This window comes from Coffea eugenioides, chromosome 7 (assembly GCF_003713205.1).
Source record: "Coffea eugenioides isolate CCC68of chromosome 7, Ceug_1.0, whole genome shotgun sequence".
Lineage (NCBI taxonomy): Eukaryota > Viridiplantae > Streptophyta > Magnoliopsida > Gentianales > Rubiaceae > Coffea > Coffea eugenioides.
In genome coordinates, this window is record NC_040041.1 from 19693962 (window position 1) to 19712814 (window position 18853).

At 36.8% G+C, this 18853-nt stretch overlaps 1 protein-coding gene and 1 long non-coding RNA gene across 3 annotated transcripts; both read right to left on the bottom strand.

Annotated features, from left to right (window-relative positions):
• Positions 1-15651: 15651 nt before the first annotated feature.
• Positions 15652-16273, bottom strand: LOC113777493. The gene is made up of 3 exons (XR_003469180.1): positions 16194-16273; positions 15855-15921; positions 15652-15760 (listed from the first exon to the last, which is right to left on the bottom strand). It is a non-coding gene; the product is annotated as an uncharacterized LOC113777493 (long non-coding RNA).
• A 297-nt stretch (positions 16274-16570) lies between these two features.
• LOC113776686 (60S ribosomal protein L9-like) lies at positions 16571-18403 on the bottom strand. Of its 2 annotated transcripts, none has more exons than XM_027321739.1 (3): positions 18341-18403; positions 16794-16916; positions 16571-16667 (listed from the first exon to the last, which is right to left on the bottom strand). In XM_027321739.1, exons 1-3 carry the CDS (start codon positions 18386-18388, stop codon positions 16581-16583), a joined length of 258 nt encoding a protein of 85 aa, XP_027177540.1. In that variant the 5' UTR covers positions 18389-18403; the 3' UTR covers positions 16571-16580. The 2 variants fall into 2 exon arrangements, 1 of the variants encoding a protein (XP_027177540.1); XR_003469130.1 differs by lacking the exon at positions 18341-18403 and adding an exon at positions 17808-17822 and having other exon boundaries at positions 16654-16667.
• Between the last annotated feature and the right edge of the window lie 450 nt (positions 18404-18853).

The following is an 18853-nucleotide window of genomic DNA, read 5'->3' on the forward strand; positions in this document are numbered from 1 at the left end:
AGAGTCTCAATACCCAAAAATTCTCAGAAATAGATTACCGTGGTTCCTTATCTAATTGACCAGACCCTTGCCGGCTCGACTCGAGTACTAGTCACAGGTGTTGAGTTCAGAGGTCACAGAAAGGTCGTTGGATACCAGCCTCCAAACGACGTCCGGACAGACTCAGATACAGATAACAGATTATACACAGTAAATAGGCATACAGACAGCTAAGAGAACGAGTGTGACAAATTACACCCTCGTCTCAAACAGAATAAACAGATGATACAGTCATTCAAATCATAGATTGCAGGTGCAGAAACTAAGTTAAGCAACAAATGAGGGGAGTGGTACACTCACCGGTTCCAGTACAGATACTTTAAAATTTTTTTACCCAAAGTGGCTTTAATCGCCAAGAAACCCTAAAATAATCAATATAAAACAATTATGGTTCGCATATCCACAAATCCAGTAAATGGAATGCATAAATGAGACCCGACTACATGTCGTACGCCTTTCCAGGTTAAGTACTAGTACAGAAGAATAAAAATATGACTTTTGAGTAAAAAGATAACAGTTGGTCCTAGGGTTACAAACAATCCTCAAAACCCTTCATTTTTACTAAGATCAACTCAACTTGAAGGAATCGCGTAGCTCTAAAATTTTGGGCAGCATGCCCTCTGTATTTTGCTATATTCCAGCCATTTATGGCTTCATTATTTTTCCTCAAGTCAGTCCAATTGAACACATAAGAAATCTCAATGCAATAGCCCTTCAACTAGGCTCAAGTTCATCCAAATACAAAGCAAGTCTAAGAATGCAACTAGAAATCAAGTTTTAAGGACAAAAGCTAAATAGCAGGTTTGATGTCTCTTAATGGAACACACACAACTGAAGCTACGCTTATCGGATTAGGGTGTAATTTATACCGTTTCGAAACTAAGGTAAAGGCCTACAACTTTGATGAAAACCACTTAGTCCAGTTCGTAGTATATCTAGGTCAAAATTTCAAATTACAGAACCAGAATCTCACATTCGGGCTAGTTAACCGCACTATGCATAAACGACAATAACTCAGGCTACCGAAGTCTGATTAAGACGTTTTTAGGGCCGTTGGAAAGCTAAGACATAGAAATACAACTTCTATATTTTGACCAAATGCTAATTCAGTATGTATCAAGGTGAAAATACACGATCAGATTGATGAAATGTCAAAATTGTCCATTGGACTAAACCTATGGTAGTCAGGGATATTTTTGTCTTTTCACGTGTTACAGTGCTCGTATTGAGCTGAAATTTTATAGTCAGTTATAAAACATCATCCTCTATAACTTTCATGTTTTATGCTAAGCCTAATTCGGCCTTCCGCATGGTCAACCAGAACCGGGCAGAATAGAGGAGGTGAAAAACTGAAATCTGGAATTTGGGGTTTCAAAGGAAAATCTCTTCATTTCTTGCTTAAATCACTACCACAACCTCTTATACAAGCTTACATATACCATATACCATCCAAAAAATAGGAATTTCAAGTGAACCATTCAAATCCTAACTCAAAAGTCATCACTACAATCATCCAAAATCACATAAATTAAGCATCACAAGCAAAATTACAAGTTACTACTCAACTTAGACAAGACTAAGGGAAATAAATGTGATGGTCAGCCCATACCTCTCAAAGATGCTTATAAGAGTTATCCACCACCTCTTCTTGTAATTCTTTTGCACACCAAGCTTTCCAAGTGCTCAAAGAAGGATTTAATCAGTTTAGAATCTTGTTTTCTCACTCAAATGGATCAAGCTCAAGATGAAGTGGAGTTCTTTCTCTTGCTCTCTCTCTCTCCCTCATGCTCACGATTTTCAACTGGAAAAATGGAGAAGATTGGAGGCTAAGAAAGGTTATAAGACTTGGTCTTGGTTTGGGTCAAAGGTGCTTGGATAGCCTCCACTTGTCACCACCAAATTCTATCTCAATTTTTTCTTTTCCTTGTGTTTTTTGGTCAATAATTTCGGCTAATCTAAGCTGAGGATGAGGGGGATATTTTACAATAATATCAAGGATATTTTATGGTAGGAAAGTGGTAGTCAAGCGGGGTGTTTAATCGGTAGTGAACGGTACCCGTCGATTCAACCCGTTTTTCCTTAAATCGCGTATTCTAGGGTTTTAACTTATAATTCACTAACTTATTATTACCACTTCTAATCACACACTTAATATCATCTAAAACTCACTCTTAATCACCATATTTTATCCACACTCCGTACCAAATAGTCACACCATGGATAGGCGTAAAAACCCTAATTCGCACTAATTTGAAAATGAAAAGGAAAAATCCATAATTCTATATTCATTTGCACTTATTGTGGGGTGATTGGGTAGTAGGGACATTATAAAGTAATAATTTCTAACCAAAAGGAATTTTAAGAAAAATGTGCAGGATTTTACAATTCCATTAAAAGTAGGGTATCGATTAAAACATGAGAGATTTAAGAAAATCGATTAGTCACAAGTAACTAGGGTTTTTTTTTCTTTTTAGTATTTAGCGTTTCTAGTCTTTAATCAAAACAATGTCTTAAAAGAAAATAAACTAAAGAAATCGTAATATCCTCTTTGAAACTAAACAACAATAGTATCCTAAAAGTTGGGGTATCACAATTTCCCCTTCTTAAAAGAATGTCGTCCTCGACATTCCAACGGGTACTAATCCAGTCAAAATAGTCCTCCAAAGTCAGTCAAGTACTAAAAATCACTCCAATCCCTTATATATGATTTTATCACTTAGTAAAGAGCCAATAGATAGCTAAACAAGTAACCAAATAGAACATGCAAAAGGGTTCGGTTCAAACAACTGGTCCTGAGTGAAAATAAAGTCTCAGATATTTGAAAAATTCAGAACATGGCTTAGCCTCAAGTCGAAAATTTCTCAGGTTGAAAATTTTACCCCTGGCGGTGCTGGACAACACAACAAGCTAGCACAACGGCTATATTTCACCAGTGAGTCTCAGTTCCAGAAGTTCATCCCTGATGGTGCTTGAAAACACAACATGCAATGTCTCACCAGAGAGGTTCAGTTCAACTGCTACAGAGGAGTAGTAACCGGTCTACAATCACACGAGTACGAATAAGTTCAAAAGCAAGGTCAAAACAGGGTTCAAACATATAAGTTCAAAAGCAGAGTCAATTACTTCAAATTCAAGGAGCACGGGTACGAATAAGAACTCACTCGACTAGCTTATACCCAGCAATTTACATTCTCAAACAGTCACCGAATTCAAGTCCACATATAGGTCATATTACTCATGCGTAAAGTCAAATCAGGTCCATTACGTGTACGAAAGAGCACACTCGCCAAAACAAGTTCAAGTCTCAAATGATCTCATCTTAGTCGGTCTCAGGCAGTTCAAGTATTGTAAATCCCTTTGATCAGTCCAATGACTAGATTAAATGTTAGAATCATCCACGCCTTAACCTTTGCTATCAAAACTCACCTCAAGTGCAATCAAGATACAGACCCTTATTCTAGCGCTTTTCACTATTTAGTACCCAAGTACAAGAATCCACAATAAGACAATTCATAACTCGAACCGGCCGGTCCCAAGAGTAAATCACCCATATTAGAGATTCCTACTTGACATACCTAACTATTGTCCCCAAAGTACCATGATAAAGGTTTAAACTTAGAACGTTTCATGATTCGTAACTTATGCTCAAAAGAGTCCTTAATCCTTTACACCTATTCATGAAATTAGGACCATAATACCACTTGGTCCAAAGCCACTCTGCGCAGAGACCACGCGAAAAGACTCTGATACCACCTGTGACAGCCCCACCTCACCTTAAAGCTTGGGAGAACCCGAGAGTATCGGCGGACCGCCTGCCCAACTCTCGCCAGGACTACGGAGTCGATTCACACAAACCCAATATAGTACGCGCGATAGGACCCAAAGAAAACCAACAATCGGAAACTACTAAGATGAGAACATGCTTACCAAACCATAAAATCATAGTTTCAACGGAATACATTTAATAGACAAAATTAAACACTTATACATATATTTATATTGGAGTCAAATTAACATACAGTGCAATCCAAGATATTCATACTACACAAAATACAATTAGGGCTTCGTTTTCGAAAGAGCTTAACAACATGACATATATACTAGCTTGACCCTTTTCTTCCAAAATCGTGATTTTCAAGTTTGTTCTCTGTAAGGAAAACAAAGGTAACAGAAAGGGGTGAGTTTACGCTCAATGAGGTACCAAACATATAGGGATAAAATCATGGCTTTTCATGTTTAACCAATCAGATACATATACCAGATATAAAGGAAAGCAGTTAGACGCAGTGATTCAAAGGGAAATGATACAAGTGGATCTCAGGAGCCAGATTTCCATTTGCAGTACTTGATCCGACCGTTGACTCTCCATCAACGTAAATAGAACCAACATATCCGTAGACCCCACTTTACACCAATTTTCGTCCACCAAACATACCCCTACCGGGCCTGAACACCTCAACAGAAACAGAAGTGGTAACACTTGAGTATACCGGAATCAAGAGTCTCAATACCCAAAAATTCCCAGAAACAGACTACCGTGGTTCGTTATCTAATCGACCAGGCCTTTGCCGGTCTGACTCGAGTAACTAGTCACAGGTGTTGAGTTCAGAGGTCACATAAAGGTCATTGGATACCAGCCTCCAAACGACGTCCGAACAGACTCAGATACAGATAACAGATTATACACAGTAAATAGGCATACAGACAGCCAAGAGAACGAGTGTGATAAAGTACACCCTCGTCTCAAACAGAATAAACAGATGATACAATCATTTAAATCATAGATTGTAGGTGCAGAAATCAAGTTAAGCAACAAATGAGGGGAGTTGTACACTTACCGGTTCCAGTACAGATACTTCAAAAGTTTTTTACCCAAAGTAATTTTAATCGCCAAGAAACCCTAAAATAATCAAGATAAAACAATTATAGTTCGCACATCCACAAATCCAGTAAATGGAATGCATAAATGAGACCCGACTACATGTCGTACGCCTTTTCAGGTTAAGTACTAGTACAGAAGAATAAAAATATGACTTTTGAGTAAAAAGACAATAGTTGGTCCTTAGGTTACAAACAATCCTTAAAACCTTTCATTTTTACTAAGATCAACTCAATTTGAAGGAATCGCGTAGCCCTAAAATTTTGGGCAGCATGCTCTCTGTATTTTGCTATATTCCAGCCATTTATGGTTTCATTGTTTTTCCTTAAGTCAGTCCAATTCAACACGTAAGAAATCTCAATACAATAGCCCTTCAACTAGGTTCAAGTTCATCCAAATACAAAGCAAGTCTAAGAATGCAACTAGAAATCAAGTTTTAAGGACAAAAGCTAAATAGCAGGTTTGACGTTTCTTAGCAGAACAGACACAATCGAAATTACGCTTATCGGATTGGGGTGCAATTTATACCGTTTTGAAGCTAAGCTAAAGATTTACAACTTTGATGAAGACCACTTAGTCCAGTTCGTAGTATATCTAAGTTAAAATTTCAAATTACAGAACCAGAATCTCACATTCGGACTAGTTAACTATACTATGCGTAAATGACAACAACTCAGGCTATCGAAGTCCGATTAAGGCGTTTTTAGGGCCGTTGGAAAGCTAAGACATATCACTAGAACTTCTATGTTTTGACCAAATTCTAATTCAGTATGTATCAAGGTGAAAAGACACGATCAGATTGATGAAATGTCAAAGCTGTCTATTGGACTAAACCTATGGTAGTTAGGGGTATTTTTTGTCTTTTAACAAGTTATAGTGCTCATATTGAGTTGAAATTTTATAGGCAGTTATAAAACATCATCCTCTACAACTTTCATGTTTTATACTAAGCCTAACTCGGCCTTCCTCATGGTCAACCAGAACCGGGCAGAACAGGGGAGGTGAAAAACTGAAATCTGGAATTTGGGGTTTCAAAGGGAAATTTCTTCATTTCTTGCTTAAATCACTACCACAACCTCTTATACAAGCTTACATATACCATATACCATCCAAACAATAGGAATTTCAAGTGAACCATTCAAACCCTAACTCAAAAGTCATTACTACAATCATCCAAAATCACATGAATTAAGCATCACAAGCAAAATTACAAGTTACTACTCAACTTAGACAAGATTAAGGGAAATAAATGTGATGGTCAACCCGTATACCTCTCAAAAATGCTTATAAGAGTTATCCACCACCTCTTCTTATAATTCTTTTGCACACCAAACTTTTCAAGTGCTCAAAGAAGGATTTAATCGATTTAGAATCTTGTTTTCTCACTCAAATGGATCAAGCTCAAGATGAAGTGGAGTTCTTTCTCTTGCTCTCTCTCTCCCTCAAGCTCACGGTTTTCAGCTAGAAAAATGGAGAATATTGGAGGCTAAGAAAGGTTATAAGACTTGGTCTTGGTTTGGGTCAAAGGTGCTTGGATAGCCTCCACTTGTCACCACCAAATTCCATCTCAATTTTTTTTCTTTTCCTTGTGTTTTTTGGTCAATAATTTCGGCCAACCTAAGCTGAGGATGAGGGGGATATTTTGCAAGAATATCAAGGATATTTTATGGTAGGAAAGTGGTAGTCAAGTGGTGTGTTCATCAATAGTGAACGGTACCCGTCGGTTCAACCCGTTTTTCCTTAAATTGCATATCCTAGGGTTTTAACTTATAATTCACTAGCTTATTATTACCACTTCTAATCACACACTTAATATCATCTAAAACTCACTCTTAATCATCAAATTTGATCCACACTCCGTACCGGATAGTCACACCACGGATAGGCGTAAAAACCCTAATTCACACTAATTTGAAAACGAAAAGGAAAAACTGTTAATTCTATATTCATTTGCACTTATTGTGGGGTGATTCGGTAGTAGGACCAATATAAAGTAATAATTTCCAATCAAAAGGAATTTTGAGAAAAATGTGCGGAATTTTACAATTCCATTAAAAGTAGAGTGTCGATTAAAATATGAGAGATTTAAGAAAATCGATTAGTCACAAGTAACTAGGGTTTTTTTTTTCTTTTTAGTATTTAGGGTTTCTAGTCTTTAAACAAAACAATGTCTTAAAAGAAAAATAAACTAAAGAAATCGTAATATTTTCTTTGAAACTTAACAACAATAGTATCCTAAAAGTTGGGGTATCACAATAAGACCAGCCATCATTCTTTCTCAAGGGTGCGGGTTGCCTAAACCCACACCACAATCCATTCATTGTTCTTGCCAAGCCATACTTAATATAAGTCTATAGGCGTAAGAAAAAGAGTAATTAGGCATAGAAGAACTTAAAACATATACAAGTTACAAATACATTTAGAATTAGAAACATGATTCTTTACATATATCAAAAGTCATAATACGAATCAAGAGGTCACAAACAAGCGAAGTAAAGTACATACCAAGTCAAAGTCAATAAACAAAAATGAACAAGTGATTATCAAAAGTGCATCCATCTCTAAGGCACAAACTCTTAAGTTCTACTCCCATCATTCCACTACGAAAGATCACAAGTCGTACTTCACTAGATCAATTGGAACTAGATGATTCCCGTTCCCTAACACGTTCAACTTCAATCCCAACATAAGGATCTTCTGGGTTACGATCATTTCCACCTCCCGCTCTTAATTATCGTGTCATCTTAGCCAAACGATTACTGGTTTCTTGTAACCATTCACGTGAAACATCAATTCATTCTTATTTCCCACAAATGGAGATCTCAAGTCCTTAGAATTGTCCTCAGCGCTTGAGTACTCGAGTACAAGAATCCGAAATAAGATAATTCACGTCTCAAGCTGGCCAGTTTCCAAGAGTAAATCATCACATTTGAGATTCCTATCCAACATACATACCAAATGTTTTTCCCAAATATCAAGACAAAGGGGGTTTATACCTATCACATTCATGATTCACAGCTTATACTCTAGAAGAGTACTTAAGCCTACTCATTCACATAATAAGGACAATAACACCACTTGGCCCAAACTCACCCCGCGCACAAACTACGCGAAGAGCTCTGATTTTCATCCTTACAAGCGGTCACTTAACTTTTAAATTAATCCCACAGTCCGGCATCCTAAATTTTTAAGCCTAAGATACACTACAAAGATCTGAAACCTAAGCTCTGATACCAACTGTGACGCCCCCACTTCTCCCTAAGGAGAACTAAAGGGTATTTGCGGGACGCCTGCCCAACTCTCGCCAGGACTCGGTACAATCCACAATTCAAAACTCGTAATACTTCAAATAACTTCAATACATAATTAAAGTACTCCAAAATATTTCACACTTACAATTATTTAGTTTTCAAGCTTAAGTACAACCCAACGGAATATGTACTATAACCATCCGCTATAATACAACTTAAAAATTTTCAAAAGAAAGCTATCTAGTACTATTCACGAGCACTCTTGGTCTCGAACCCTGTTAAAGAGAACAAAAACGTGGGATGAGCTACACAACCCAGTGAGGTTTCAAGACACTCTTGCAGTTTTAATAAATCAAGTAATTGAGCATACCACATGTATGGTTCGGGGTTGCACGTTGGCTCATGAACATGAAACAATTATCATTATACGAGTACTTTGACCATATCACAGGTATGACACATTAACATGAGACAATTATCATGGTACGAGTAATTTGAGCATGTCACAGGTATGAGTCAAGATTTACATGTTGGCACATTTACACGAAATAGTTATCTCTATGCAAAATAAATACACATTGAAGGATACAGTGTTCCAGTGGAACCATGTCGGTCATCTGCACTTTATAACTTCCGGATCCCCTCGGTTTGTCTGGCCATCACCTTATCCCTCCAGTAGTAGTACTCGAGTATACCGAAACGGTGGCCCAAGATTCCAACCTACCCGACCGAGTCCAATCCTGACTCGAGTAGGTTAGTAACCAAGGGCAGGGCCCAGTTCAACTTAGAACTTACAACATGTACAAGTAATCAAGTAAATCGATGAACAGTAAAAATTTATCATTTTAATAGATCAAGTGAGATAAAGTACACACTCGCCTTAAAATGGTGGATAATTTCATATGAACATATAATTTACGATAATCAAGTAATCAAATAGTCAAGTAATCACGTAAGCAGGTAATCAAGTAAATTGATAAACGGTAAGTAATTACGGTTAACGGTTAACGGTAAGTAGTCACGGTTAATTGATAGATATATTAAATAAATATGCCCTTCGAGAATTTCATGTCGAGTAATTCAAGTAGTCACGTAAATATGCTCTTCAAGCATTTCATATTGAGTAGTTCAAGTAGTCACGTAAATATGCTTTTCAAGCATTTCATATCGAGTAGTTCAAGTAGTCACGTAAATATGCTCTTCAAGCATTTCATATCTAGTAATTCAAGTAGTCACGTAAATATGCTCTTCAAGCATTTCATATCTAGTAATTCAAGTATACCTTACTTAGATATGCATGAGTGTGGTAAATACTTAACATGTAGCACTTAACACTTAATGACTATGAGATAAGCATGTCATAGACTTGTTCAAATTACGTACTCCTATATGGAACACTCACCTATTCAGAACAAGTGAGTAAGTACGCAAATAAGTGTTTAGGCGTCCACTTCGAGTTCCTCTTGAATGTCTCCTTGGGCACCTGAGCAAATAACCATCAATTATTATACACTATCACTTAGAACCCCAACTTATCAAAGAAGGTTGTACTAGTATACCATTTAAGGAAATTTCATGAATTGAACCTTAATTATTTATAATCGAGGCTCGGAAGTGGGTTTCAAAAACACAAGAGAAATCTGATTTTCACATTTGAAATCAAGTGTAAAATGGTCTAGCAATATTGGAGGAAAATGGAGAGTTCGAAACCCTCAATTTCCTTTAAGTTCGGAAATTTCAGATTCGGTAAGTAAATTTTGAAAAATCAGATCTCACTCTCTATAAGTCCAAAATTGGAAAACTTGGTACCGTTGGAAACTTCTTCCAAAGTACGAAAAGTTTTTAGAAGACACTTTTCCATGATTCCAAACGAAAGGTATTCAAAATTTGTCTCAAAGTTGCTGTTTTGGCTTGCAAGACAGTTTTGGGGTTGATTTTCGGCTAAGTTTGGAAATTCGGCAAAATTCACACAATGTGAACCAACCTCTGAAATTTGGAACTCAATTAGAGTCATAAACAAAGTTTAAAACACAACAAGCGAAACAAGAATCAGAGTTTTGAGCACCAAGATATAGTAGTTCAAAGTTGCAGAAAAATCGAAACTTTTAGGCAATTTTCTGGTTCAAATCACAAACTTTGGGACTTTGGTTAAGCATTGAAATGGACTCGGATGGCACCGAATTTAGCAGTATTATGCTACCATATAAGGGCTATTCCTCTACAAAATTTCATAGGAAAATTCATTCGTGATGTCGGTTAACAAAACCATCAAAATTTCTAAATCTCCAAGGCAAAGCTGCCTTGCACCACTAGTTTTCTTTTTCTCAAACCTTTGGCCAATAAAATGCTTAAAACATGTCTCATTTATGCTAACCAGGTCTAATAAGGATCCAAGATACATTTGGTAGGTGATTTAAACCAAGAATTTCGAAGAGCAAGTCTCAAATCAAAATTGGTTACAAATCTGTCCAACATGAGGGTTTTCTCCCACAAAGTCAGTTTCGAATTCTAGTCATAAATCACTCAATTCAACTCAGAATTGAGCGTGGTTGGCAGCATTGAAAACTAGATTCATAAGGCTACAATTTCTTAGAAGAAATCATTTTCAAAATTTGTCGAAAACTAGCTCACATTTGAGCATCAATTCGCTACTCAAAACAGAGCTCCCAGTGTAGACGTGTAACAGGACAGTCATGTTTAAACTATTGGTATGGATGACTCAGGTGGAACCAGAATGTACATTTTATACCGTTGGAAAACTGGGAATGTCTAGTTTTCAGTGCCGCTAACAGCATTCAATTTTGACATTGAAGTAAAAAGTTATATCCAAAACAAGAACACTGCCAGAGTAGTTACGGAAAAAATTTCCAGTTTTGCTGATTTCCGAAAACACATCATTTGGCCAACCAAATCACGTTATTTTTTGATGAAACTTTTTACACAACCCATACAACATATATACATCATAAACAAGTCAATTAAACCACTAAAAAGTGCTCAAAAGCACACGAAAATGACAGGGGCAGTTTCAAAATATTTTTGCTCATCACCTCCTTTGAGTTTCCTTTCACCAGTACAACTTATTTTCACTAATTTAAGCACTAAACCGATATTAATAACATCAAAACTCATGAAATCAATCCTCAAGTCATTGTGGGAGTTCATAGAGCCCACACACCAAAATCCAACAATCTAAAGCTACCCACATGAAATTATGAACTTATAAGTGCTAGATAACTTCCATAAACAATGGTTTAAGAGGTTGATCGTTGTTTACCTCCTTGGATGATTTGAGTAGAAAATTTTGGTCACTCTAAGCCCAAGAAAAATCGTGAAATGAATCTCTCCTCCAAGCTCAAGTGAATTTCCAAGTTGTTTGCTAGTTGTAGTTAAATTTTGGAGTGATTTGGGTGAGAAATGAGGGAGTTGTTGAAGAAGAATTTTGGTTGTCATCTTCCTTGGAGTGATGCACGGCTGGTAGAGAAGAAAAGAAAGGTTGTTGCAGCTGCAAAAGCTTCTTGAGGAAGCTTAAGATTGTGTGGCTAAGAATACTCTAAAAGTCAACCAAGACTAGTGTGCGTACGCGCGCGTTTCGTGCTCGTTTCCCCTCGGATTTGTTTCACTTGTGCACTAAATCTCTAATGCACTTCCTTAAACCTTATAATTATTCACTCTTAATAGTCTAGAAATAAAGGTCTTAAGTCCCTCAATTAAACCGCGCGTGTGAAAATGCGTATTTCCGATTTGTGCGCGATAAAGTGAAATTTTCAAGAAATTCTTATAACGATTGTACTACTAACTAATACTTGAGTACTTAAACATAAAAAATACCTATTTTAAGACTAATGTATAAGTCTCCAATTTTCCAAACTCACTATATCCTCAAATCGATCACTGTCTCCAAACGCATATTCACTTTTTTTTTTCACTAAACGAGTTTCCAAAAATTAATTTTCGTAACAAGTCAATTTAAAAATACATGTAAGCCATAATTCCATATAATTGGGTCTAAAAAGGTTGGAATAAAATATTTAGAGAGAACGGTCAGTAAATAATTAATTAAGCTAGTAAAATAAAATAAAATAAAAAAATTTCGGATCCTCACACCATTGGGTACCCATTAGCTAGATGGTGTCTTACATTGTTGATTATTTTCTTATCTGGGATTACTAGTATAAAGTCCTAATTTGTTAAAAAATTGAATGCGGTTGAATGCCTTACCAAATTATGAGTCTATATGATGTTTTTTTTTGGTTTTTTTGTAATCTCATAGGTAAGTCCGTCTTGCCATATTTTCTACCACATGTTACCATATATTGAATTCTCTTTGTCTTCACTTATAAATCATGCGGTGTGCTCCAAAGGTAGAAAGGATTTTTTGTATCTATTAATGTAAATAAATCTAATGTATTTAATAGTACCATTAGCACTAATTAGGATGTATTCTTTTGTATTAATTGACATCGATAAACATGTTGCCTTGTAGAATTAGTATCAATTAGATATATTATCTTGAAGATATTACCTAGTTTTGTTGCACTTGTTTCATCAACAGTCTAAATTCATTGAACTAGATGTTTAATTTCATTTTACATAAGTATGCGCATTGTCTGATCGTGATACAAACTAGCATTTTAATACGTGCAAGGCAATGCCTCATCATATAAGCTAGCATTTTGGCCATGCAAGGCATTGTGTCATGATACAGACTAGCATTTTGACTCATACTATGTACGGATTTATAAATTAAATAATAATAATAATTTTTAAAAATAGTTATATGCAAAAGAGGTTAAAAATAAAAAAGAATTTTATAATAGTATTTCATTTATATCGAAATATCGTACAACATATAACTTATTTTATATACTTTGCTAATAAATACTAAAAATACTCAATAAATCACTTTAAGAAATACCAAAACCACACCAGATACACACATGATCACCTCCCTCTCCCCCCCCCTCCCCCAATTCAATCACATCAAGCCATTGCTCCACCTCACAAGGGTAGTAACCTCCTTCCTCTTTTTTCTCTCCTGAATACCCTCATCTAACTCTCCGCTATCCTCACTTGAGTTATTAAACCCAAGCTTCCTAGCAACCATCCCCCCTCACCTAAGCCCTACCTTCCTTCACCTACTTGTTTTCTACCCAATTGGCCAATCCCGCACCATTCTTGCAAATTCTTTCGTACGACTTTTTCCACCCATCTTTATTTTTAGTATTCCCAAAATAAATAGTTCGGAATGTTGTTATTTACTTTTAGTTATGGTCATTTCTATTTTTTTCGAATTATATTTATTCATAAGTTTGGTAAGTTTTTAAGTTTAGGTGGTATGTTATTTATTTTTAATTAGCCAACTTTAAGAAATACTGCTATTTGATAGCTTTAATATGGTAAGCATATAATTCAATGTGGGTTGAATGCCTTACCAAATTATGAGTCTATAGGAACTTCCTTTTTTTCTGTAAACTGATAGAAAACTCCATCTCCGTCTTGGCATATTCTCTATCGCTTATTACCATATTCAATTCTCACTGTCTTCGCTTATTTTCTGTATTAAAAGGCCTTCAGCCTTTTCCAGTCCTCATCTTAAAAATTCAAAGCCATTACTCAGCAGAAAATTAAATCAGCTTTAGGAGATTATGGCTACCAATAGAGTTGGCCTGTCACTCGTACTTTCGATAGCAACATTCCTCCTGCACATTCTTACCTCTCAAGGCACCGCGGCAGAGGATTTCCATACATGGTGTAAAAAGACAACCCATAGTGCCAAGTGTATTGATGTGATCTCTGCCGATCCTCGAAGCGATTTGAAGACTAGTCTCAGCGGCTTTTGCACCATAGTCAACGATGAGGCCAAAGCAATTGCTGTTGGGACCTCATCAAAAATCTCAAGTCTACTAAGAACCACCACAGATCCTCTTCTTAAAAGTGCTCTCTAAGAATGTTCAGAGTCATATGATAGAGTCAACTTTAGATTGGACGAAATTTTTCAGTGTTAAATCATGAAACGTATCCAACACTTGCCGTAGCACTCACAGAAGCTTATGGTCAAGCTCAAGAGTGTGAAGATGTGTTGAATGACCCAAAGCCACTTGAACCTTCATTAACTCCAGAAATCCAAACTGCTGTAGACATAGTTGATACTACCTTACAGATTCTAGATGTTAATGAGTGTAACAAAATTGATTCTTGTATTGGATAGAAATATGAATGCATGATCCATCTATAATAGAATATAGTGATATTAAATAATCTTGGAAATTCTTCGAACTCTATATATTGGTTTGCTCTAAGTACATTTATACGAAATGAATGCTTTTACATTAGAATTTTTTTTTAAAAAAATTGATTTTGGTCCATGTGTCTGTTCTGTCATATTAACTCAATGAATTTTCTTGAAACGTGTATAGCCAACCATAAACCAACAACTGTTAAGAACACCAAGAAAAAGAAGTAGGCTAGAGTCACCGCACTGGTTTCCACCACATCCTTCTTGACTGGGTGTTGTTGAACCATCTTACGGTAGTCATCCATGAGAAAATTCTTGAAATTATCAACGGAAAGATAGCCATTAAAATCGAAGCCTTACTAGGGCAAAGATGAGAAGCACTTCTATGAAGATAGACACGGGATTTTCTTCATCTGTTGTCTCTATGCTTAAACAAAGTAGAAACTACAAAGACGATGAAACCGAGCCTACCAAATTGAATTTTTGTTTCTCAAACTAAGATAGATATCGCAGTTGGAATAGTCAAGCCATTTTCATAAGACTATAATCATATAGAGTATCCCAGTCCGACTTGTATCTAGTTTGGATGGCAGTAAATGTGGCCTTAGGATTAGGCATATCAATGGGTACAGTATGGATTAGATCCTTTTGATATCCCACTACAACAAAAATGACCTTTAACGGCATTTAAAAGTGTCAGTAAAGATAATCTAAGCTGACACTTTACTTTTCCTCACACCTCGGACAAGTGTTGTCCCTTCTAATGTGGGGATAGGTTCGTACTATTCAAGGTGTTAGGAAAACTATGCTATTATAGCATCTCATCTGCCAACAAAAATCCATTTTCTTAACAATGGAAAGTATCAGAATATTGTCGAAGTTGTTGAGCTATGCTGACACTTTTAACTGCCCGGATTTTTTTTTTTTAAATAAAGAAGCAACCTGATTGTGCTTCCTGCTATACATTCCGTCAACCATATACCCAAAGGACTTGTAAAATTATCCCAAAGAATAGAATATTGTCGTAATTTAAAAGCAAAAGCAAAAGCTAATGCTCAAATATCATTTATTGAACTAAGTGTCAGTAACAAGTACTAACATAGCTAATCGAAACTGGGTTACAGAGATTGGCACATAACTGGGTTACAGAGATTGGCACATAACAAGTACTATTATAGCACCCATAAACTGGGTTACAAAGATTGGCACATAACAAGTGCTATTATAGCATCAATAAACTGGGTTACAGAGATTGGCACATAACTCTGAGGAATGACATGACCAGCTGCTGCAATTGGTGAACAATCACGTATTGCATTGCCTTGTGGCATGAGCCTAAAGACGAGAGATGTCCTGCAGGGCAAAGTGTACTGATCAGTTGAGAAATTTCTTCAACCTATGACATTCTTGGGCAACTATCAAATTACACTTAAGCACCAATATCTACCTTCCGCCACTAGAACGATGTGAAACCGCAGGCCTCAGACCAGCTGTAGCATGGATGAGAGCCTTGCCTGTGAGAAATAAAAGGTCCCCAAGAACAAAGCCACTATCAGCCAGGTACCAGCGGCCATGGGGGTCACAAACCTGGAAATAATAGGAAAGAACTGGTGGATAATTAATCAAGAAAAACAAAGTGTTGAAGCATTACAATTCCAAAAATGATCTAGTTGAAATGTAGAAAAAATGTATAAGCAGTTAAAAAGGAATCCAGGAAATTAGTATATATTGTTGCAACCTAACTACTGATCATTAAAAAAAAAAGTCCAAATATAGGTTACAACACCTGAAGTCCAGGAGCATCTGAGGAAATTAGCGTCAACAGCCCCTTCTCTACTTCACCAATTCGACTCAGCTTTCCACCTCCCGTAGATCCTTTTCCATTTAGTGAGTGTGTACTGGAAAAGGTTGCAACAAGCACTGATGAACTAAATTGTTAGCAGGCAATGGGCTATCGTCAAGCAAGTGGTTGAAAACACTGCTGATACATTCTAAATACAGATAAGAAAACACTAAAGTAGACCACTAAAAGCAAGCATATATACTCCAAAAAACATGACTTCTATTTTAAGTTCAAAATAGAAGTCATCTCTAAGAAATCCCCACAAGCATCTTGATATGATAAAAAGGAATCAATCCAAGAAAATGATCAAGAAATGTAGGCCACTAACTCTCACTCCTCCTCGGCTATTTGCCCCTTCTCACTGACATAGATACCATCAAGGAACTTCCGGATATCTTTGTTCTTCACATGGCATTTCTGTCCACAATAAGAAAAGGTTGTATATTAGCTATTTAGCCAGATGAACTACATTTTAAAGACAAGTGACAAGGAACAAAACTTGTAGATTCAAATATCATAAATATGGCACAGAGTGTCTCTGACTTGGTTTATCAGGGCAGCAGATCGGGAAACAAGCTCAATGTCATTGCCATCCAACACCAATTCGTCCTTAACCTTCTCAGACCAGATAACAGTGACTTCTTCAAGCATATCCACCTTCCTCACCTGATGCAGAAAACATCACACATTACAAAATGTTTCCCTATCAGAAAACATCACATATTTTTTTGGTTCTGATCTAATATTTAAGGGACTGACTGCAAGTAATTAATTATAATTCATGACTAACATATGAAAACAAATAGAGTATATCGCTCAAATATTGCAATTTGACGTCGAAATCAATTCTCATGCTTTCTTGACAAATCCAACACGGTTAGTTTATCTTCCATTTTAGAGATAATTTCAGAAATCTCTCTTTAAGGTTTCTAACAACTCCTTCAGCTTTAGGTTTGATCATCCTTTAGGTATTATTAAACTTACATTATATGCAAGAAAGATATACGTATATGTATAATCCTCTCTCTTTCTGTCTCTGTCTCCTTCTGCTGTGATTTCAGCAGCGGACTTTTGTGCATACCAAACACATAACTAAACTTACAACCAATTTATTAGCCAACTCCTGACTTTGGCTGGCTAATAAATTAAATTAAAGAGTTCCAATGGTAGCAGCAATCAGTTGAATTGAAGCTGTCACAAAATGATTGAAGCAAGTTTTGATAACTACCCCATCCATAACTAAAGGAAAAATATCCAAGAGCCTACCAATACCTTAGTAACACTTGTACAAATAGCCACTTAACAAGACTACAAAAGAGTCCTTGCCTTGATAACAAAGGCCTATCTCTTTCTTTATTTTAATGCCTTCTCTCTGTCAAACATTGTCTCAATTGCAACATTCTTTCCCTGCATTTCTTGTCCACTTCGATTTGATAACAAATTTAATTCGTGATCATGTCATTGTCATGCATCATCATTGTAGGAAGACCTCTCATATATTGGCTTTAATTCTTCTTTTAAGCCTATAGATTATCGCTGACACGAATAGAAAAATACCTTGTCCGCTGCTAGATGTTAGGAGTACATAATATAGATGCAGACTTCCCAATGGCTTCTCGTCACTCATCAGGATAACATTAACAAACTACCACTAAGGACCGACGTTGTCTTAGTCGTGTGCACTTTGGAATCTTTTACAGAATCAATACTATCTTCTACTTTGGAATCTTTTTTCAGATGCCAACACCACCGGCATCCACTCCTCAACCACCGGAACTTCTGCAGTAACCACCACCATCATCCTCTCCTCCTATGCCAACAACCACAGCTTCCACCACCTCATCATCCGCCGATCTTTCACCACCCATCACCGCCACCACCTCCACCTCTTCACTCCCTTCCACAACCACATCACCTCCTCTACCTTCTTTACCTTCTCCTTCCCAAAACCCTCAACCCCCAACATCCACCCTCAACCCCCAAATCACCAACTGACACAAAATAATTACCCAAAAAGAACTCAAAAATCAGACAAAAGTAAACAAAATGAAATTTTCAAAAAATTAGAGAAAAATTAGCGGATGGTTTACCAAGGCGAGAGTGCTGGTGCCGGAGTAGGGTCCAGGAGGAGACGACATTTGCCGCTGATCGTTGAAATCCAAGAAAGAATAAGTGCAGATGCTGCGAATACCGCCCTAAATCTAAGGTCTCTCTCAGACTCAGAGCCCTAATTTTCGTCGGACACCAGTTTGGATATTAGAAATGTTGGGGAGATCGGCCAGGGCTTCCCCTAGCTTCTGCATTATTCAGTAAGGCAGAGGACGGGAGAGTGGCCGAGAGAGGCGGAGGGCATAAATTGGTAAGAAAATTTTGCGGGGAAAGCAAAATTTTGGCCAAGAGTTTTGAGAGAGAGTTTGCCGAGAGAGAGAGAGAGAGAGAGTTTGTGAGAGAGATAAGAAGAAGAAAAATTTCACGAGGAGGCAAAATGAAGTTTTGAGATTTCACTTAAGTGTTTTGGCAAAGAATCTTCCGCCAAAATTAAACCACGTCGTTTGTGTTTTAATTTTTCTTGATGTATCTCACATTTTCACAAGTGTTATGAT